This window comes from Mytilus edulis, chromosome 3, assembly GCF_963676685.1.
Source record: "Mytilus edulis chromosome 3, xbMytEdul2.2, whole genome shotgun sequence".
NCBI classification, from domain to species: domain Eukaryota; kingdom Metazoa; phylum Mollusca; class Bivalvia; order Mytilida; family Mytilidae; genus Mytilus; species Mytilus edulis.
Window position 1 is genome coordinate 29319647 of NC_092346.1, and position 23591 is coordinate 29343237.

At 32.5% G+C, this 23591-nt stretch overlaps 1 protein-coding gene across 1 annotated transcript; it reads left to right on the forward strand.

Annotated features, from left to right (window-relative positions):
• Positions 1–531: 531 nt before the first annotated feature.
• LOC139516181 (probable G-protein coupled receptor 75) lies at positions 532–10755 on the forward strand. The gene is made up of 2 exons (XM_071306091.1): positions 532–897; positions 8474–10755. The coding sequence occupies exon 2, from the start codon at positions 9202–9204 to the stop codon at positions 10636–10638; it is 1437 nt and encodes a 478-aa protein (XP_071162192.1). The 5' UTR covers positions 532–897; positions 8474–9201; the 3' UTR covers positions 10639–10755.
• The last annotated feature ends 12836 nt before the right edge of the window (positions 10756–23591 follow it).

Below are 23591 nucleotides of genomic sequence, written 5' to 3' on the forward strand. Positions count from 1 at the left end.
TATGACGTGACTCTGTACTTTAAAAAAAAACCATTATGTTATTTTTCTATTATAAATTTGAAAATACTTTTGATTAGGGACTTTCCATTTTGAGTTTTCCTCCGAGTTGGGTATTTTTGTGATTTTACCTTTTTTGGGTTCATATATTTTTGTAGTATATATATATATATATATATATATATATATCTACACATTGTACCTATTTCATCTTTCAATTGGATTGTTGAAGGCCGTACGGTGACTAATAGTTGCTAACTTCTATGTACAAACCCCTTAACCCTGGCCCTAACATTAACCTAACTCTAACCCTCTATATACATAAATCTCACTTCAGGGATTGAAGTTATTTAATTGGACGAAAAAAGCTAAATACAACAATGTCTAACAAAGATTTATCGTGGGTATATGACTAGAAGGCAACGTCTTAATACAAGCAGATTATTATTTTCTCAGACAAAATATCACGACGGATCAAAACTCGGATCAACATTCCATTTTTTTTTAAATGACAAAAATTAGATAAAATAATCTTTCATGTTGCCTCAAAGTATAACATTAAAAAGTTTTTATGGAGGAAATCCGGATAAGAACCACAATTTTATGAATTAAATCTTCTTACAAATGCGGTACAGTAGATATGTGGAGATTTTTACAATGGGGTTTATATAAACACTAAGGTTGATGGAGTGTCTTCGTCGTCATAAAAGTAAATTGATCTAGCAGTGGTGTAAACATTGTTTAGCTTGTGATATTTTATCACTTTAAGTAGACAGGCAGACGACACTTCAGGGTGCTAGAGTGAAGAACTCTCACTTCAGAAAACTAGAGTGAATAATTTTCCCAAACAAGTGACAAGTTCATTTTTGTCTTCATTTTCTTAGGATTACTTATGTTGAGGTAAGTTAATTTAATCATGTTTTTCTTTGTTTTATCATTTTTATTTATTCTTACCTGTTTAGAAATATCCTCTTACATTTTGCGTAGGTGGCAGACGGTCATTTTTTTAACGCTGTATATATACGTGTTTAATGTAAATTTGCACCAAGCAAAGTCATATTACCGTAATGCCATTTTATTAAATGTTCTTCCAAACAACCAGTTTACTTGCATTGCACTCCTTATTTACTAGTAATTCTGGCAGGTAGCTCTTTTGTATTAAGTTCTGGCTAGTCGTGATATTGCTCACATGTTGTAAAAGTATTTATTGTTCTCTGAGATTGTTCTTTCACCGTTAGTTGTTTACGTTTCAGTATTTATAAAAGGATAATGGGGTTATTTCAAACCGACTCGACCCAATGACACACAAAAATTATTTACATTGTATAGAGTTCCTTAATTAATGATTAACTTTTGAAAGTTGGTCCAAACAGACATTTATGTGTACGTAATTTTAGTAGCCATTTTGCTTTGTAAATTTAACTCGCCTTAGCTTCTTAATCACAGTTAATACCTCTGATCTTAGTCGAAAGACCAGAAAGATTACTTTTGTTTGTGTCCCTTTTTCCCAGGTAATTATTTATTTTATCTGTGTACATAATGTATGTTAGACATCTTTATTAAAGATCTTGTTTACAGAGAGGTCCTTATACTGCATCAAGATCATTCGAATTTGTAACGTTCCATATATATGAAAGTTCATATAATTCTAGACTTAATTTCCTTTCTTTTATTTCTTTCTTACAAAGTACATGTATACTAAAAATTGCAAGTAAACCGATTGCCTTTCTCTGCAGTTGTCACTATAATGGAATCCTCTTAGTTATAGCATTAAAGTTGTTAAAGGGGTAAAATTGAAAAAAGATAATTAGGAAGGGACATGTATAAAGCTAGTCTACATACTTTCTAATACCAGTTTAGAAAATTTAATATATCAATGAAATAAAAAAAAAAATATTTGGCGTAATTCCATTTCGTGTTCAAAAGATCGGTTTAATTGAATATTTGAAATTTTACTCTTAAAAAATGCGTATTTCACCGAAGGAAAGCCATAACCAAATTTGAATAAAATCTATTTTACTGACATAATTATGTTTTTTGATTTTGTGCATAATACTTAGGAGATAACTGTATTGTATTTTAAGCTCCGACGGCATCAATTGGGGATTTGATGGTCGCAAATTAAGTTTACTGGCGACGCGTTATAACAATATTGTTATCTCCATTCTAATGAAACTGACAGAAAACAACGTTAAAACACGTAATTCAAATCTGTCATATGCCGTCTGCGCATGCGCGTACGCCCCATAGCATCAATTGTCAATTGATGCCATGTAAGAAAGTGACGTTATCCAATCAAAATGAACGTTACAAACGTTGTTGCATTAGAATGTCGATTGTTGTTATTGTTTATTGTTAATCTCTATTAGGTATGGTGCTGTCTACTTGTCTTTACTTATTTATGTTGTAATGCCTCCTTGGTAACTGTTTCATTTTTTTAAGCATTTATTATTTTGTTACATGTTCAGATGCATAATGTTACTTCTTCCCTTTACCGAATAAAAACTAAAAACGTATCATCGAACTTGGTTAACCATGAGCCACCAAAACGATGGTTGCTGCATGTGAGATATATTATGATCCGTTTGTCCTTCCGGACTGGGAGTACCCAAGATCACTACTCATTTAATTGTCTTTTAGTACATGTTGTTCGAATGTTATGTTACATAGAGAAAGGTAGATAGTGATTGCCTTTTCTTTCTATTCAGTTGTTGTCTGCTTTGCTTCGAGTTGTGATTTGTATCGCCTGCTCCGCCTTCTTCCCAACTTAAGTATCGTCTGCAATTTCTAAGTATGAACAATATGCTCACATGTTTAATGTGGCATAATGTTTTAATGTCTTCAAAGTAAACAATTACAAAGCTGAGTTACGTTTTGAAAATGGTACTGCTTATTTGAAATAAGAAGACATTTGCCCTATCTCTTTTTTTTTTTATTCTTTTGCATTGTAAGTTTATTTACTATATTTATTGTCCATGTACATTGTAATTAGGATCCGTAAAGTAACCACACAAGATGAGAGAAATTTGTAATTAACTTCTGAAGATCTTTTATTTGCCTTTGTTCATTTGATTGAACGAATGTATACTAGAATGTGTCGTTTACGTGTGTGGTTCCTCAAGAATCACTGGGGACATTGAATCAGAAAAAGGTAAAGCAATTTATTAAGGTATGGCAATGCTATTTTGTAAGGTTGCGTCATTGATGTGTGTGGTTTCCCCTCTGGCTAAAGGCCCTCTGTAAATATCAAAGTTTTCTTGTACAAGGTTCTTGGTCAAACCGTCAAAGAGAACTTTGATAAAAAAAAAAAAAAAAATTTTTTAAAAATGGCGGTATTGGATGGAAAACAATCTCATATTATTTTGCTTGAGACTTGGATAGAGCTGTGCAGGAATTATTCAATCCTCATGTACATTTCTCTCTGGTCAAGTTTTTTTTTATGAAAACATTGTTAATGACAGCAAATGACTTGGACTAAGTTTGACAAAGTCAATTTTTGTAGTCATGTTTATATTTAGAGAATTTTTTTATTGATTGCAGAACTTTGAAGTTTGAAGTTTGTAATATATTCGCAAATTTTCTGGCCTCATTGCGATTTAGACTTGGATATGCATCTTTTGTTGAAGACTCGTGCGTTGACCTGTAGATGTTATTTTGAATTTTATGGGTTGTTGGGTAAATTTACCTGGTCAAAGTTTTCTTTGCTTAATGTTGTGTTGAAAAACATATAATCACTTGGCCTAAGTTTGACCAAGTCAATTTTATTTGGACCTATAGTTATTTCAAATAAACAAATAACCTGAGAACTAAAAAAAACTTATAAATTTATACTGATCTTTTTTTTATTCCGATAAGCGTTGTTTATTTTTTAAGGTAGAATGCGTTCTTATTTTCTTATTATTTTCAATGCATCTTTTATCCTTAGAGTAAAACTCATTTGATTTTTATAAAGATATTCGAAAATGAAATTAGTAGCAACATAAATTTAAGTAAATAAATGTTTGTATACGGTTAAACTGTTAGCTTAATAATTTAGGTTTTTTTTTTATATAAAAAAGATGTAAACACATGTTTGTAATTTTCTTAACTTAGTAATTATTTCCAAGGTATTTTTAAATTGCAGTTTTTTGGATTTTTATACAAGGGTTACATTTAACATGTATGTACCATGAACCCTTTGTTCTTTAAATACATTATAATTTTATAAAGTAAGTTTTATGTTGTCTGGAATTTACATATTCAATGGCTATACTTTACATGTCTCATGAATCCTTTCTTTGTTCCTTGAACTTTTGTTACAAACCCAATTTAAGTACATTTTTTATTCTTTATCATTTCTATATCATGCAAATATGACAGACTATAATTAGGCCAATGTTGCGTTTTTACTTGTTTTTTTTCTTCACCCGTTTAAAGGTAGTTTTTAATGTCTGAGGTAAAAGATTTTTTTTTTATTTCCAATAAATCTTTTGAAGATGAACAAAATCCGAATGCTTAAAGTGACACACGAGCTTAAGGTAGCACTACAGTCTAACAATGATTTTTTTATCATATTTTTTTTATCACATAATTTTGAAGTAAGTATTGTTCTGCACAGTTTGTAAAAATCCCAAAGTCATTATCATATCACAACAGGGAGTAAATTGATAATGAATATATGTAAATAAAAGCACATGGTAATTAATCTAAATATATAGGCATTTGGGAGGGTCTAATATGTCAATCATCTGTTGATACCAGTGTCCAGCTGTTAATCCCTGACCACAAGATAAATATTGTAGTCTTATCTCATTGTTTTGCAACAAATATTCTTTATATGACATGGAAGTGAACAAAGAAAAAGAAAAAAAAACTTAAAAGGGTAAAAATCTACCAAAAAGGAAAAAAAGTACTATGGAAAAGAGAGGGGAGCATTTTTTAAAGCCTCTGACTGCCTGTACAAATTTGTTCTCTTTGGTCTTCTTCATTTAAATATAGTTTTATGAATTTTAACTAATTTTCAGTTCATGTGTATTTTTTCAGTCCTATTTAAATTAAATGTATTTTCAAGAAAAGGTGGTCTTGATCATTTTATGAACATGTTTTTTATGCACACTTTTAATGTTCTAGCTAATTTCAGACATAGTTTATTTCCTTTTTTAAAAATTCAAATGAAAATTATTTTTTATATATAGAGAATAATAATGTTAAACATGGATTGAATGCAGCTGGTCAATCATGTTTTTCTCTTATCTGAGACTGTCTGGAAAGAGGCGGAGCTTTGTCTATATTAATTACTTCATAACAGATGTTGGTCATATCTGTGACGTCAAACTCCCGCCAAATGCCAAGTTAGTGTTGGACAGTTCACATATAATGCAAAATTTACAGCATTAGAGCATCAAATACACAAAGTGTGTGGTTCTATTGATATAGTAATGGTATCAGAACACTCCTGGGGTGTTCCCAGTGGAAGTTTGTATTTATATTGACTTTATAGGGGTTCTAAGGGGGAAATTCAGTTTTTAGGTCATTTCTCAGAACAATTTTTCATGAAAATTGCAAGGAAAAAATGAAAATAGAAACTTTATGGGTACCCCCTTTGGCTTGACTTTGATATATATGATTAAAGGGTGTATTTTCTACAATACCGTGTCCCAGTTTTTGGATAATTTATTTCTAAATGATTTTATAGGTCTCCAAAGATGAAAGGTGAAATGAGGTTTGGCACCCAGCAGTTAAATCAATATATCTTCTTACTGGAGGCATATATCAAAAATCTGAGACACGGTTTTGGAGATTGTATATAATTGATTACAGAGATGAAAACAAATTTTAACTACCATTTGGCATGAATGTGCCATTTTTATCCAATTTGGAAGATCACTTTTTTGGCATTTAATGAGTTATATTTTGAGATTAATCAAACCAAAAATAAACTTATATATAAATTAAGAAAGAGTTATATTTCAGCATTAAAATGAGTTAAAGATTTTAAAAATCCATTGAGTAGTTTTGGAGAAATTAATCTTTAAAGACTGTTGATTGGAGTCAGAAAATTCTGACTGTAGTGCTACCTTAAGTAAGATCAGAAGTCAATTAGTAGTCTAGTAATGAACTTCTTGTATGATATACAAAAGAGCTAGATTATTATTTAATTCTGATACACGTTATACACGAATTATTTTGAAGAAAAAATATATTTAGTCAGCAACCATTTGATTTTCTGGGGGGGGGGCTAAGGTTTTTTTTCTGGACAAATTTTTTTTTTTTCGCCTGCGGGGAAAAACAATCTATTTTTTTCGCGACAAGTCGAAAACAATTTTTTTCTTTCCATTTTAGCATTACATATAGTGGCAGCTGAGGGTGAAACAAACAATTTTTTTTTCTCAGAATCAAAAACAAATTATTCTTTTCTCCAAAAACTGGAAACAAACTTTTTTTTCCAAAAAAAAACCATAGCCCCCCCCCCCCCCCCCCCCCCCCCAGAAAATCAAATGGTTGCTGCCTTACCAATCGATAGACTGCTAGATAAAACAAATTAAATAAGGAACAAAGAGAAGTTTTGAGAAAAATAGATACCAATGTTAGCTTTTATAAGTTTGTGTTTAAATTTGTTCTCCCTGGATGGTTTGTAGCATTTGAATATATGACTTGACGAAAAACAAATTAAAAAACAGAAACGGCCTTTCGAAGTTATTAAATTTGGTAAAACAATACGCTATCTTAAGAAGTTGTATGGTAAAGCAAAACAAAAAGGGCGAATTAAATGAAATTGTTTTGATGTTAAACGTCAGGTGTTCGACTAGGTGGATAATAAATTAAGTTCGGTATCATAAGATTCAATAAACATTTCACAGCGGGCTTTGTCGTTAATAGGGAATTTGATATTGACAATGAATATTCGGGTTAACCCACAGTAAAATTTTGTGAAATGAAATCCAAGACGGATTGATATTTGATCGACCGGCGAATATAAAAATCTCGGAGACATTGGAATGATGTGGTCTAAATGTATTACTGTACTAAACGACCAATTTTCTATTATCACACCAATTTTCACTCTTTTCAATTATTTCTGATTCTATACCTTTACAAATTAAAGGAGGTGTAGGGGGTACGTTAATACGACAGCTACCTATCAAAAAAATATAATGTAAAATAAATGAAATCTAGAGGGCAACATTCAGTCTTCAACAATTATAGATAGATGTACATACAATATGTTCGGATCTAAATCGTCTCAAATATATGATCCGCCCGTAATACAAAATGTTTCAAATAGCGAAAACCCAATTAAGATAGGGTATACGACAACTACTATAAAAAAGGCAATCCACCTTTTGGAGTTATACAAGTTATATGAGTTTATGCATATATTATATATATAGCCCCTAAATCTGGCTCTGCATCTCTTTTTGAATCTAGTTCTTTTAAATTGTGTTGGTCTATCTATCACTAAGAAACCCAATTAATTTCAGATAAAGTTTAAAATCAAATTTGTCCTTTTTGGTATGCAAAATCTAATTGGCAGATATTTTGTTCACCCTTTTTGACCTATAGGTGAAATTTTGCATACAATTTTGAAATATAAGAGAGTTTTTATCTTTTTATGCTACTGCTAAATTGAAAGTAATTTGATAAAACTTTTCTTTTGGCACATGATATCAATGAACAGATGAAAAATATTTTTTCAAGATGGATACAATTTATTCTAATATTCTGTTCATTTTCATTTTATTATCTCCTTTCTAATTATTTTCATAGGAGATTTTTAAGATAAAAGAGTATCTTGTTTAAAGTCAAATCTGTTTATCATGGTCCCTTATTAAATGCTATGAATTTTAACATCATATCTGAAATCTGAACAATCTTTCTTTTTTTTCAATTTCTTTTCTGAATTAGATGAGCTGATATAAACAGGATGAAGGAAAATGAAGAAACACTTTGTGCGGATGGCTTTTAAATGTTTTGTAAAGAGATCAAGTTTTCAATAGACGGTTTATACACTCTCATTACGGGAGGCCTTATGAAACACGTCATCCATAAAAACTGTATTTAACACAACAAAGAAGGAGAAAAGTTAATACAGTAGATTTCTTACAGTTTTCCATTGTGTGTCCTCGTCAAAATTTTAAGTCTTTGTCGTCTGCAGTGACATATATACAGCATAATCAATCTGCTTAGGCCCTGTCACTTTACAGTTCGGCAAGGAGTCGGTCGCCGGATCAGGTTTCCATTGGTATAGTGAACATAATAACAGGTTGTCAGATCTACCCGTCAAATCACGCTATAAATCTATTCATACACATGGTATTCATTATTCATCTGAGCGACGTTCATTAAAAATGTAGTAAATTGTGCGGATATAATATTAACCTTTTTACCTTTGAAGTTCTTTAAGCCAAAAGACATTCCGTTTTTCAGTTCGGAATCAGTGCAGCTTAAGTGTTTAACTATACGAATGTTTTAACCATCTTTTTTAATTTATTGGCAGGATCTGTGTGGATTATATGCTTTATGGTAAAACTGATGTTACAATTTGACAAATCGTTCAAGGAATGGGAGCAATTAGGAACCGTAACATTACCGACAAGAGTGATAATGAAACATATTTGCCAAACCTTTAAGACGGAGATAGAACAGAGATAAGCTCGCCAAACTCATTTTTTATCTTTACAGACAGCAAGGGAAATCTTATAGAACGAAAGTGATAATTTAACTTCAGACTAAAGTGAAAATACATCTGCCATCAAATAGCAGATCAACAGACATTAGTTGTTTATACTCTGCAGAGAGATGTGAATTTGTTGTAAAAATGCAATAAATCTGAGTGATAAATGTTTAATACTGCTGTTTTGTGTAGGATTTTTGTGAGGTTACAGTTATGTAGCGAGGGATAATGTGTAGTGACATGGAAAAAACGAAACATTTTTCATTTAAAGCGTCTACAGTATTGGTGTAATCGCGTGGAAACTCGTCCCACTTTAACTTGAGTAATACAAAGCTAATATCTTATTGTTTCTTGTCTGACTAAATCTGCACATATTATGATATGTCGTAAATACTTTAATGTTTTAAGTTGGGATTGTTAAATATATAAATAATTCCTTACTTTAATATAGCCGATGGGAAGTAATATTCATTGACCGAAAGTTTGTAACTTTAAACCTTATTAAATTAATTGCTACAAGAGAGTTTTTGCTACACCATGTATTAAATTCGATGCCGTATTTATTCGAATCTAACGATATGTTGTCCGGGTCAAGCAAAATATATAATACAGTGACAGTTCTACACATGATGACGCTTAAGAGAAACTGTTCACAAGAGGTGTCATCTACGACGTCCGCGTTCGTTGGAACGGTTCACACGGCCTCACTCGCCGTCTGTACAGTGCTTATTATTTTCGTTTTACTTATGGGATGTATCGGAAATTCTGTTGTGATATATGCTGCAGTGAAAAAGAAACGAATTCGAACGAATTTTGACGTTTTAGTTCTAAATTTAACTGGTGCAGATTTTATTACATGTACATTTTTAGCACCGACATATTTATTTTTACTGTATTCGGAACCACCTGTTCCAAAAATGTTTTGTGGGAGTGTATTATTTTTGGGAGCTGCAAGTGGGATGCTTTCCTTATTCACATTAGTTGCAATAGCTCTTCATAGACTAGCCCGAGTTGTGGGACAGGCTAGTGGAACATTGAGTATCACAAGAACCGCAATAATTCTCGCCATGATTTGGATATTTAGTTTCACTTTGAGCGTCGGAGGAACACTTCACGTAACACACAACTGGAATCCGAACCAGAAAACATGCCAAGCTATAATAAATAGCAGTAATCCACAACTACAAAACTTCGTATTATTCTTTGTGGCTCCTGTGACAATTGTCAGTTTTGTGATCGTGGCACTGTCGTATATAATTATTACAATAATGGTTCACAGACAAACTGATAAACTTAGCAAGACAGTAAGTACACCGCCTTGTAAACAATGTCGAAATTTAATTAGGCAAAACTGTCCAAGTAGAAAGTGTCATACATGTTCTAATTCTACTTTCCCCTATCGGGATAATAAGGCGTTGACAATGTGCCTCGTGGTCATTCTTTTGATGGGACTTTGCTGGGGACCGCTTATTATTTCACACTTTGTGGAACTAGCCACGGGAGAGTCAATTACATTATATCAAGTTAAATTATGTGGAATAGCTCTAGTCTTTCTTAATAGTGCTTTGGACCCGTATATTTATGCACAACACATTGGGAAAATAAAGCAAAGATATTCGAAACTGTTTAAATTAGTACTTCAGTGTTGTTCAAATAACAAAGCGCCATCTAGATTACGTGCTACTGACAATAGAAAGCCTAAGGCCATTGCTAGAATGGGCCTAGACAGTCGTTTTAACCATGACACGAATCCAGGACATAATAGTACCCGAGAGCTTCTGGACGAGTGCAGAACTAAAGGAAATATAGAACAAACAAATTTTCACAAAAATCTAATAATGCACAGTGACATTATACGAAACTCCAACTGCAACAAAGGTTATGATATTATGAAAACATGTCTGGTTGAAGAATCGATAGGTTTTATCAATGCATCATGTAGTCAAGGCTCGGGAAGAGACATTCCGAGTACGGCAGAATTTCAGTGAGTGTAGTCAAATCTCGGGAAGAGACGTTCCGAGTACGGCTGAGTATGCAGTCTATGGATGTAATTTCGTGTTCATTTCATCTGTTCTAATTTATATAAAACAATTGTGTATTATTAATCTTGTTGAGTTAGTTTTGTGTTTTAATTTTAGTATTCAATAATTTTATCACATTTGGAAAAGAAAGCATCAGTCTTGTGACTAAAATTGAAAGATTTTTTTTTCAACATATTCAGACCAACAATTTGCGCCCTCTTGTTGGAAGGTATTTTTAGGCGGTCTGGTGTCTGAGTTTAAAGGAAAAAAAATAATTATTTTGTTAAAAACATAACGTTAAATACTGATTTGTGTTTGCTAGATAAAATCATTTAAATGATTATTTAGAAGAGAAACACTGAAATGAAGTTTTGGTTTCATATGGGCGTGTTTTAAATTTGTTTGTGTGGTTTTTTTGTATTTTTTTATCTTATTCAGTATGTTTCTAAAATTTGACCTGACGCAAAAACCAATAAAAACGTATGAATTTACTGTAAATGTAATACGCTGATAACATCTGACAACAAAATAGAAGTACATCGAAAAATCCTTCGGAAGCGTCGCTTAAAGAAAGTCTAGGGTTTCTTTATAGATGGAAGCAGCCTTGTCACAATAGCACAGAATATACAACACTGACAATCTTAAACTGCAACTGGTATTAAGTGGTTGGGTTTCTCTTGCTGGTGCAGCAGGCAAGAAAAGCCACATGCGCTTAGGACAGTGACCTTTTCCCGTTCGATTTGTGTACAAAGACTTTGTTGTAATTTTCTTTAATATTTGAACTTATTGAATATGTATTTGCTCTTATCTATACGATCTTATAATAGCAGTAGTTTTACATACCAACCCTCCATTATGAGAAGATAGTAGAGGGACAGTATAAGTTATTCAACAGAATAAAGAAACAGCACTTTAAACTGCTGACATTTTAAAATACTGTTTAGCAACCATTTAACTTCAGTGAAAATAAGTTGAAGTATTAAAGAAAATTTACTAAAAAAAATTTGAAGCATCGATAAAAATGCAGAAAAAAGGAGTTCATGCCCTAAGCAAGCATGTGAATTTGTGTTTGTTAAATTTTACACGAATTTGAAATCGTATAGTATTACCCACTCTTACACGATTTGTTTAATTTTCTGTCGAGAGCCTGTGATTTAATTTTTTTTTCCATAAAAATATTCACTGTATAAATCTTAGAGAGCGGGAAATGAGAATTGCCACTGGAAAAAAAAGCATGTGAATAGCCTATTCATTATACACGAAACGTCTGGAAGCTTCAAAACAGTCTAGTGGCAAATATTTCCTGCATACTCGTAATAAAAAAACTTATCGTGTATCGGGTGCCGCATGTGGAGCAGGATCTGCTTACCCTTCCGGAGCACCTGAGATCACCCCTAGTTTTTGGTGGGGTTCGTGTTGTTTATTCTTTAGTTTTCTATGTTGTGTCATGTGTACTATTGTTTTTCTGTTTGTCTTTTTCATTTTTAGCCATGGCGTTGTCAGATTGTTTTAGATTTATGAGTTTGACTGTCCCTTTGGTATATTTCGTCCCTCTTTTATAAGTGAAATTTGAATAAGAAAATACTTATCGACTAACCACTCCTTATTTGACTTAAATTTAGGAAATTGATTACCATGAGATGAAAAAATTATACCTATTACTGCTAATATTTCATCCTTTTAATACGACCGCAAAAATTGAAATTTTTTGGGTCGTATATTGGTATGACGTTGGCGTCGTCGTCGTCATCGTCGTCGTCGTCGTTGTCCGAAGACATTTGGTTTTCGCACTCTTACTTTAGTAAAAGTAAATAGAAATCTATGAAATTTAAAACAAGGTTTATGATCATACAAGGAAGATTAGGATTGATTTTGGGAGTTTTGGTCCAAACAGGTTAGGAATTAGGGGCCAAAAAGGGCCAAAAAAAGCATTTTTTCTTGGTTTTCGCACAATAACTTTAGTATATAAGTAAACAGAAATCTATGAAATTTTAAAATAAGGTTTATGACCATAAAAGGAAGGTTGGGATTGATTTTGGGAGTTTTGGTCCCACCAGTTTAGGAATTAGGGGCCAAAAAAAGTCCTAAATAAGCATTTTTCTTGGTTTTTGCACAATAACTTAAGTATAAGTAAATAGAAATGTATGAAATTTTAACACAAGGTTTATGACCACAAAAGGAAGGTTGTGATTGATTTTGGGAGTTTTGGTCCCAACAGTTTAGGAATTAGGGGCCAAAAGGGTCCAAAATTAAACTTTGTTTGATTTCTTCAAAAAATGAATTATTGGGGTTCTTTGATATGCCAAATCTAACCTTGTATGTAGATTCTTAATTTTTAGTCCTGTTTTCAAATTGGTCTACATTAAGATCCAAAGGGTCCAAAATTAAACTTAGTTTGATTTTAACAAAAATTGAATTCTTGGTCTTTGATATGCTGAATCTAAACATGTACTTAGATTTTTGATGATGGGCCCAGTTTTCAAGTTGGTCCAAATCGGGGTCCAAAATTAAACTTTGTTTAATTTCAACAAAAATTGAATATATGGGGTTCTTCAATATGCTGAATTTAACCATGTGTTTAGATTTTTAATATTTGGGCCCGGTTATCAAATTGGTACACATTGAGGTATAAAGGTTCTAAAATTGAACATTATTTGATTTCATCGAAAATTGAATTCTTGGGGTTCTATGATATGCTGAATCTAACCATGTATTTAGATTTTGGATATTGGACCATAATAGGTAAATGTCCAATTTAAAATTTTTAAGTTTTTAAGTTTAAGTTCTTAGACCACATTCATTCTGTGTCAAAAACCTATGTTGTGTCAACTATTTAATCACAATCCAAATTCAGAGCTGTATCAAGCTTAAATGTTGTGTCCATACTTGCCCCAACTGTTCAGGTTTCGATCTCTGCGGTCGTATAAAGCTAGGCCCTGCGGAGCATCTGGTTTCCCTGTGAGATCAAAAACAAATATGCAAAATGGTGACCTGCTATTTATTCACAACATTCACTTAAAGAATTATAAGTGTTTTCCATGTACTGATTGTTATTATCTGCTCTTAAACGAACATAAGATTCATTGTTTAATCATACGTTTTTTGATTGAGTTAAGTCTGCCAATTGATATTTTATCGTATGTTTTTCTTTGTTGTGATGTTATGCTATTGTTTCAGAAAAAGGGAGAAGGTTTGGATCCATTAAAACGTTTAATCCCGCTGCAAATGTTTGCACCTGTCCTAAGTCAGGAATCTGATGTACAGTAGTTGTCGTTTGTTTATGTAATATATACGTGTTTCTCGTTTCTCGTTTTGTTTATATAGATTAGACCGTTGGTTTTCCCGTTTGAATGGTTTTACACTAGTAATTTTGGGGCCCTTTATAGCTTGTTGTTCGGTGTGAGCTAAGGCTCCGTGTTGAAGGCCGTACTTTAACCTATAATGGTTTACTTTTTAAATTGTTATTTGTATGGAGAGTTGTCTCATTGGCACTCACACCACATCTTCCTATATCTATAAACTTTTATTATCTGCTGGTCGATATTTATTTAAAGTGGGTGTGTTGATATTTCAAGCAAAGTTTAATCCCTCGACAAGTACATGTGTCCAATGTCAAGGCCAACGCTAGTTGTATCTTCATATTGTGTCAATTTGTGAATTTAGTGATGTTGTTGTAATTCATATTTAGTTTCGGATAAATGTTTTCGCAACTTTTTGCACTCTGCTTGACTTTGTACGTACACCTGTTGTAGCCTGTATGTCATTGTCTTGAGTTTTAATTTTGTCGTTCGGTAACTATCACATTAACATATACCCACACCTCCTTTAATTTAAGAACAGACTGTTTCTATTGCTAGTAAGAGAGTGGTTCAATTATTTGAAAATCAACGAAATGAACAATCGTCACAACTCGGCCGATTCCGTACCACATAGAAGGAGAGAAGCGGAATCACCCGATGATTGCCGATTTGCGAAATGAATAAATGGTCGACATTAGCTGGATACCCGCAAGTGGAGCAGTGAGTCATGGTCTAGAATCAGTTGAAACACATTGATCAACGGAGAACCGTTCATCTTGATAAATGTTGACATAGAAGAGATAAGCTGATTTTTTTCTTACGAAAATTTGAAAGAATATAAACATAATTTATCAAAAGACATTCTTTTACTAAAATTGTTAACTTTTATTTATTACAAGATTGTTATCTATTTGATTTAAAACTTGGTATTAATATTTTAGACATTAGGATTGAATTTCTGAATTGAAATATGATATCAATCCTAAAAGATAAGTATGACAGAGTGATGAAAATATGTGAGGATTTGATGTCTATTGTTCTTGTGGGAAAAAAAATGATTTAATTTTGTAATATGATAAAAGTTCTGGAAAAGCATACATATTAAGTGACAACTAAGTTTGTCGTTCGTTATTATAAGTGATGTGCAGATTCGTAGATATTCACGTGGGGTAGGGGCAAAGGATTCTCTGAAAAGGCGGTTTAGTTTGACGTTAAAATCAGTAAATCTTCATCAATTCATACGATCTCAAGAGAGGGGGCAGATACATGGTCCCCTTGAATCCGCCTCTGTTAGAGAGAACTTCTTCTTAGGCAGTGAGCTTGATTTCACCTCCGGAGGAAAATTGCACAAAACATCGTCCTAAAATATTTAACAAAGAATACTTTTTTTTTTAGATTTAAACAACTTACTAGTAAACCCCACTGCAATGAGTCCGAGAAAAAAGGGGGGTGGGGTAATCCAGCACACTGGCAGACTTAGCAGCAGTTCTTGGTCGATTTATTTATAAAGTGAAATTTCATTCGACCACAGACGTGAGAAATAGCCACTATAGCCACAACTTATTTTACTTTTTAAGTTTTAAGTTCTTCAGTCTGTGCCAGACCCAAGGGTTGAATGGTAATCACAAGACTTTTCTCATCTGGCAGTTTAAATCATTCTAAAAATGGGCGTCTGTTTGACTTTGTGGGATGTATAAAAACGCAGCCACGTCCGGTCTGTATGGGGATGTTAAATTCAATGCCTCTTGTACAAAGAGATTTACATTATCTACACATGAAGAATCTTTACACTAACTGTTGAGGATTTCTGAAGGTGGCATTTATCGAAAAACAGGTCGGAGTAATCAATGGATTATTGGTTATTCCAAAATCATTTGACTTTCAATTATCCCCATAGACTGTACAGGTTATTAAGTAGTCCATTTTTCTGTTTCCATCAAAATTTCAAATAAAAGGTGATCGATGTACAAAAATTGTCGTAGAAGAGGACAACTCGAGGATTAAAGAGACGTCAATGTTTATTCTAATTTTCATATACATAATTGATTTATAAATTGTCAACATGAGATTTAAAAACTTTTGGTTTCATACCAATTAAATATTTATTTTGTACTCCATTTGGTAGCGAATAAACAACTTAATAGATGAAGTCATGCAAAATTTTGTTTAAACTTTTCATTACAGATATTAAATGTCGACCATATCACAAACGTAAAGTAAAAAGATTCAAATATTTATACAAGATTGTTTAAATTGTCTACGAAACAGTGCACCAATGTAAATAGAAAGGATAGGCAGATTGCCTCCAAAGAATCTCTCGATAACCTACGAGAATCTCGCTCTTCAAGATTCTATATGTAGCTGTCACTCAATTATCTTCAATGATGCTTGATTAATAAAATCTGATTTTGTAATCATGTAGTTATTCATCCCAATCGTTCCCGTATGTTGCTGCCCAGAATTTGTCAGAAAATAATGAAATGAAAATATCAACCTTTCTCTTTTTTTTCACCCTAAATAATCTGTTGCCAAATATTTACAGCGTAAATCATTTTTCCAGACAATCATTCCAAAGCCATCACCGTTGAAGTGTTAGCTGGTTAATAATCGTAAAACGTAACAAATATAAATGACAACACGAAGCACTTCCGTCGATCTGAGCATACCATGTTAGAACCACCAACGTCGCTACCACGATGCATGTATATTCATTGATGCTACTCATTGTATTTTCCAACAAATTTCTCAAGGAAAAAGTTATGTTCTTGAAGTCGAGGCTTATTTTCAAAGTTGAGAAAAAACAAAAAACAAATCATCGATTTGTACATAAAGAAGGCTAACATGAAGTTAAAACTACGAGACTTATTTCACTTCACCACGAAGAAGATTGGGCTTCTTAAAGAATTACGAATTTGAAAAGACACCAAAGTACCACATAAACCGAAGATGGCCGGGTTAAAAATGTTTAAAGGTGCCAACTCTCCCATAACTTGTGACAATAAACGAAATACATATATGAGAAACAGAAACAAACGATAACCACTCAGTTACAGGCTCCTGACGAGGGACAGGCATATATAGAATGTGGCGGATTAAACATGTTTGAAGGCGCCAACTCTACAATACAACATAAGAACACAATATATATAAGCAAGTCGAAAATAGACAAACTCATCAGATCGCTACACCAATTTTTTGTTGTCTTTTCCCTTAAAATATTTACATGTAGCTAGCGATATAATTTTTTATGTGTTGGTGACTGTGCATGTGGTATTTGCAACTGGACTTAGTTATCTTTTCTTGTAAATTATATTCTTCATTTTCTGATTGGTTACAGTGGCGTAGCCAGGGTTAAAATGATGTGGATGCGAAAAAAAATTTAGGACCTTTTATGAACTTTTTTTTCCAGACGTTTTTCCTGTATACATGTGTACACCCCTTACAATCCGACAATGTCTAGATTTTTGTTTAATTTTAAAATACCCATCAATATATAAGTTTCTAACAGAATTTTGTTGTTTTCGCGTAACTACCCTCATTAGATACAGTAATATGTGATGTTAAAGTTTAACATCCAATTGAAATATGAAATCTCAAAATGGACCCATTACAAAGGCCCTTTTGTATGTGGAACTTCGAAATATAGGCTCTAAAGTGATACCCCCCTTTCCCGGAATTTGAGCCTCCACATGGGATTTTTTTATTACTTGTCTTAACGCGTTGCAGGGGACAGAAATGCAGGGCGTCCGTCATGTGTTGCCAGATTTTTGTGAAATTTATATCATCAGCAATGTCTTTGAAACTCGCGAAAATAAGTCCTGATCAAATAATTTAACCAACTATGCCCCCTTTGAAATATAAATCATAATTGATACAAGTACACACCCGTGATATCGCGGGTCCGTGACTGAATTAAAGAATATAACTATGCCTAAGCCTTATTTTAGTAATTGGTATTATCATCTGATAAGTCATGTCGATTATAAGATACACAGTTTTCTCTGCTTTCAAATCTTTCTGTTTGAACCCGTCGACCTGGAACTTATCAATTATTGGAAATATTAATTATTTGGAAAACAAAAGGTCCTGGCTATCCAGGAATGGAGTATTTTTTAATCAACAGCATTGTCCTATATTAGTTATCTTAGAAAGTCTTGCTGATTGCTGAATAAAACTACAATAGGGAACAATTTGACAATGATTGAATTTAGTAGTGTCAGTCCTTTGATTATGACTAGTGTATATGTTACAGTAAATAGGTGAAATTAGGAATTACACGTAATTACTAAACATTTCAGTAAATACCTGTAATCACTAGTCAATTTAGTAATTACATGTATTTACTAGTTGTTTCAGTGATTACAGGTATTTACTGATTTTTTTTGTCATTTTTACAGCTATTTACTAACCTGATATTTTTGTTAAAAATTAAAGACATAATTCAAGATATCAAATTAGAAAGTAAAGGGTAGGGATTTTTAGGGCTTACTTAAGGATCAAGGATTATAAGGCACATTAAAAGTGCATACTCTTCAGTGTTTGTGAATTGAAACTGGAAAATGGTTGTTTTATAAGTTTTGAAATTCCCTAAAAATCATTTTGAGCGTGCAAGACAATGATATCAATCCAAAATTGAGAAAAACATTTTTGAGACATTTATAGGCAATTTAGCCAGCTATTTTTTAAGATAGACATTAGATTATGGCAAACTTGGTTAAATGATCTTGATAATTCTTAAAATCTCATAATTTTGTTATATTAAAATCTCCATCAGGCATACTCTGCATATCAACTTGGCCAATAACATGAGTTAAATTCCTTTTACAAAATAGGTTTAACTACGACTTCTTTTGTCAGACATTTGCGATGAAGCTGACATTCTTCACAAACAAATTTATACACATTTTCATATTTCCATGTTTTTATGAGTTTTTCAAGACCTCCAAACTTAAGCTTATATACCTCCAACAAAATTTTATCATCGTTTCTTCCTGTATAAAATGATCTTTTTGTGGATTGACAAAGTCAACTAAATGGTCCATCCCTTTTGTTTTACTTTCAATGTTGACATTCTCTTCCTTTTCGTCGAGCCTGCGTTTTTTGTCGCAAAAGCGAGACAAAGCGAACCAACCTAATAATTCCGTCGGCAGCGGCGTCCACAAATATTCGCTCTGTGATTATATTTTTTAAATTTTGATAAGTTTCTCAAATTATCCTGGATTTCTACCAAACTTGAACAGAAGCTTCAGTTGTTTATGATCAAAAGATAAATTTCAAGAAGTAAATTTTGTAAAAATAGAATCAAGTTTTTCCGTACTTTCCTTATAAAGGGACTTAGTTTTTATGCCAATTAACATTACATTCACACTGTGGTTAAATTTTTTAAATTTTAATAACTTTCTCAAAATATCCTGGATTTCTACCAAAATTGAACAGAAGCTTGTTTATGATCATAAGATAATATCTAGAAATAAAATTTAAAAAAAAACTATCCGTATATTACTTATTTAAACGGACTATTTTTTTCCAGTTAACATAACATACACTCTGCAGTTAAAGTTTAGATTTCATAAACCATCCTGAATTTTTAACAAATTTTGATAGAAGATTCTTACAGAACTAGTCAAAAGATAGCATCTAGAGGAAAATTATAAATATTTTTTTTCCTATTTTTGTTAGGCCTGCGACTCACAGCAAAAATAGGCGAGGCACTGGGTTCTGCAACACCCTTAAAATTTTGATAGCTGAATACTCACTGATTTTCTAATTAGTATTACCATAACATTTGATCAGTTGACCATATTACTACATTGTTTTAACAGTTAGTAAATAGCTGTAAAAATTCATTTTAAAATCAGTAATTACTGGTAATAACTGGACAGTTTCAGGAATTACTTGTATTTACTAAGTGCATCGGGAATTACATGTAATTCCTAAATTTTAGTAATTACATGTAATTCCTAATTTCACCTATTTACTGTAACATATATATAGCAAAATCCTAAATACACCGTTTGATGGTGCGCCTGTCAAATGCGGAACGTACAGATAAGGTAATAGTTGAATATACTATTTGTATCGGTATCGGATTCGACCCGGAACTTGTTAATTATTGGCAATATTAATTATGCTGAAAACAAAAGGTTCTGGAGTGGTGTAATTTTTAATCTACACCATTGTCCTATATTAGTTATATATAGAGTTGAATTCTTTGATTTGTCGTTTTACCCGATGACGGCTGACAAATTGGACTCGTAATTTTAGTATTATAGATACCATTGCATTTGGCCTGAAGCTTTTATTTCTCTTTTAAGATATTAAATTAAAAAAAAAGGAAGAAAATGCTTTTTTTTTAGTAACTGCCCTTGTATATTAGAATAGATAAATATGTGCACTACAGGGACTTTTGAACTCTTTTTTTGAAAATGAAATTAATATATAACCAAGTTTGAAACGGGTATTTATTAGCCCAGAAATGATCACACTCCATAATAAATACTAGTCGTATTTAATGTCACAGGAAACGATATCAGGCAATGATGTGTTCGTTGTTAACTAGTAACGTTGCTATGTCATCGCTCCGCTTGGTTCAATCTCAAACCAAACATGTCTGCAGGTCTACGTATTATCATCCTCTGCGCTTGCCGTTGCCGACGACGCGCTAAGACATAGACTTTTTACGAAAAAGTTGACAGCACTTTTCTGCGATTTATCCATCTTGTTTACATAAACTGTAAATGATCTTAAAGGAAAGACCATGTATACTGCTTTGGAAATGATTGCACGATGTTCACATATCCTCACCCTTACGTTCAGACACAAAATATGCAATTATACATATATATATTTTTTTTTATTTTTTTTTGTCACAATGATGTGGATGCTTGAGCATCTGAGCATACATGCAAGCTACGCCACTGGGTTAATTGAATGCTGCGTTATGTCAAAGAGTGAATACTGTTTGCTTAATATGTTAATAAGATTTGTGGGTTTAAACAACGAGTGTGAGAATTGGATATCACTTGAATCCCAACTCCATGTATTTAATTTCAATATGATGATAAACAAGACTTAAGCGAGTGATGATAAACGAGCCGTACGCGAGTTTATTATCATTATTTCTACCAAATCACGATCATTGATACTAAGCGATATCCAATTCTCATGAGTTGTTAAACATATTTCACTTATGGTTAAAGATATCTTTTTCCTGATGAAAAACTTTCGATTTCGCAAACTTCACTTCAAATGAAAGTCCGCTTATGGTATTGAAATTATTGTGTCAGGTCCCGAGACTGTTGTTAATATCAAACAGTTCCAAGCTTTTTGTATGCGTCACAATTGAATCATTTGTTAAAAAGAAAGCAATATGTTCATGTGAAACATGTAAATGTTTTGTGTATTATTGTAGATATTCAATTTAAACATGGACTTCAAAAATACCCAATGGAAATGTCACGATGACGTAACACGTAACACGTTGGCTTGCAGGATAGGCCAACAAAATAAACACATTTTTCACTCATTTCACACCCTGTCTAGTGTGAAACGAGAAATATTTCTGGCTGCCAGAAAAGTTAACCTGCTACAGCTACGAGAAATGAATATATCATGATTTATACTAGACCGTCACGATAAGTCGGGGTTTCAACGAACTAACACAGAAAATACAAATACAAAAGTCAACAAGTAGACATATCACTCCACTCAAAGAAAATACTCGGACAACTAGACAAAAACAAATTATAGATCAATGTCACGTATTAGGTCGATAGGTTCCTGCTACCGATTTAAATATTTTGGTTCTCTTAACCGAGAATTGGAACAATGGCTCTCAGCATACGAGGCGAGCAGGCTACCACGTGCACGAGATCTTCAATATGATCCCGAAATGCACTCTCATTCAGAACACGTTAGGCCTATAGGCTTTATTACTGCCTTCCGTCAGAATGTTGTTTTACCACCAGACATAACCAAATCAATTCAATGCACAAAAAATGTACTACTAGTAGTATTCACGCGTTTCTTGTTTCTTTGTAGTATCCTGTCAAATGTTAAGGTGGCATGTTTGGTTGTCACGTTTTCAACATGTTTTTCTTAGTTTCTGACTATAATTACAGAAGATGAACTACATTTGTACTTGCACCAATCGGCCATCGGGGAAACATAATTTATATGAAATTCTTTTATTTCTGTTATATCCTTCTCTGCATTCAGTTTGACTATTGGTCCCTTGTGAAACAATCATTGTTGGATGTAACGCGTCTTCTGATTGGCTGACAGTGTGTTGTCTATCAGCTCATAGCCATAATTCTGTCATGTGACCTTGACGTCATCAACGGTTTTTCATGATTATTACGTTTTAAATTGGTGTTTAGAATTAAATTATATGGAACGACTGTAATATTTTTCTGTCTATTCGAAATAACATTAAAAAAATGTGGTGCACATTTTGAAATAAACCACTACGCGGGTTATTTTAAATAGTGAACCAAATTTTTTATGGTATTTCTATGTATATATTTTTTTATAGACAGAAGAAGTATTACAGTCATTCCTTAAATGCATTCAATTGTTTCATTTTTTATTTCCACCGGTACAAGCATATCCTAGTATTTTAAATCTAAAAAGGCTGTCTTAAATCTTTGTTTCATTTTCATGTATTAACAAAGCTCCTCTGTGAAGATTTTAATTTATTGGTTAGATAGGCTTTTATTCTCCTTTGCACTGACAAGCCTTGCATACCACTGTGCAAAATGTAAATATTATTAGTAAACCATCATTCATGTTTAGTACGATTAAAATGATATTTAATGTATAAAATCTGAAGTAATGTCGTGATAGGGAAATAAATCTTGGTAAATTTAGTACTGTTCAAATGCATTAAACACATAAACATATCCATATAAGACTTATTTATGGCATGGTGCACCAAATTTCGATATTAAAACACATAAAATTAGAGGAACAAAACGTCAGAATTTAAATACCCATATCTGAATGTAAATTATGACTCAAACCTACAAATGCTCAATATAAATAACACTTATTTTACATTCGGCAGATGTCCAACATCTCATAAAAGAAAAAAGCAACAAAAGAGAAAGATGTATGGTCAATTTCTCTTCTCTTTGATTCACCTGCATGGAGAATTGAAGAAGGAAAGAAGGCGAAACATTTTGAGTATTAAAATGCGTTTGAAAGAGTTTAATCGCTATACGAAAACGATTTTTCAACAAACTTTGAACTATCCATAAAACGTTATTCAACGCAATAATGATACAAAATTGCAAACCATATGTGTTTATATTTGTAAAAGTTTGCATCAAAGGACAAAAATAACTAAAAAAAACTGTTGGTATCTGAAGAATAAAATAAATATTGTCTCTCTATATCACTTTGGTTTGGTTTGGAACAAGGATGCCGCTCTTTAATATTTTTTGGACACTTTTTTAAGAGAAAAATCATTTTAACTTCAGGTTTGGGGGGGGGGTACAGTTTTTTTTTGTCTGTCATGTTTTGTTGCCATCTGCTTGACCACAACATCTTTTTGGGATCACAATATTATTTTTCGGACAAAACCATACCCCCTCCCTTTTTGAAGTTAAATTAAAGGCCCTG

Bases quoted from the DNA above. Each gene is read 5' to 3' on its own strand.
- LOC139516181 (XM_071306091.1), top strand. From the start codon at position 9,202: ATGCCGTATTTATTCGAATCTAACGATATGTTGTCCGGGTCAAGCAAA.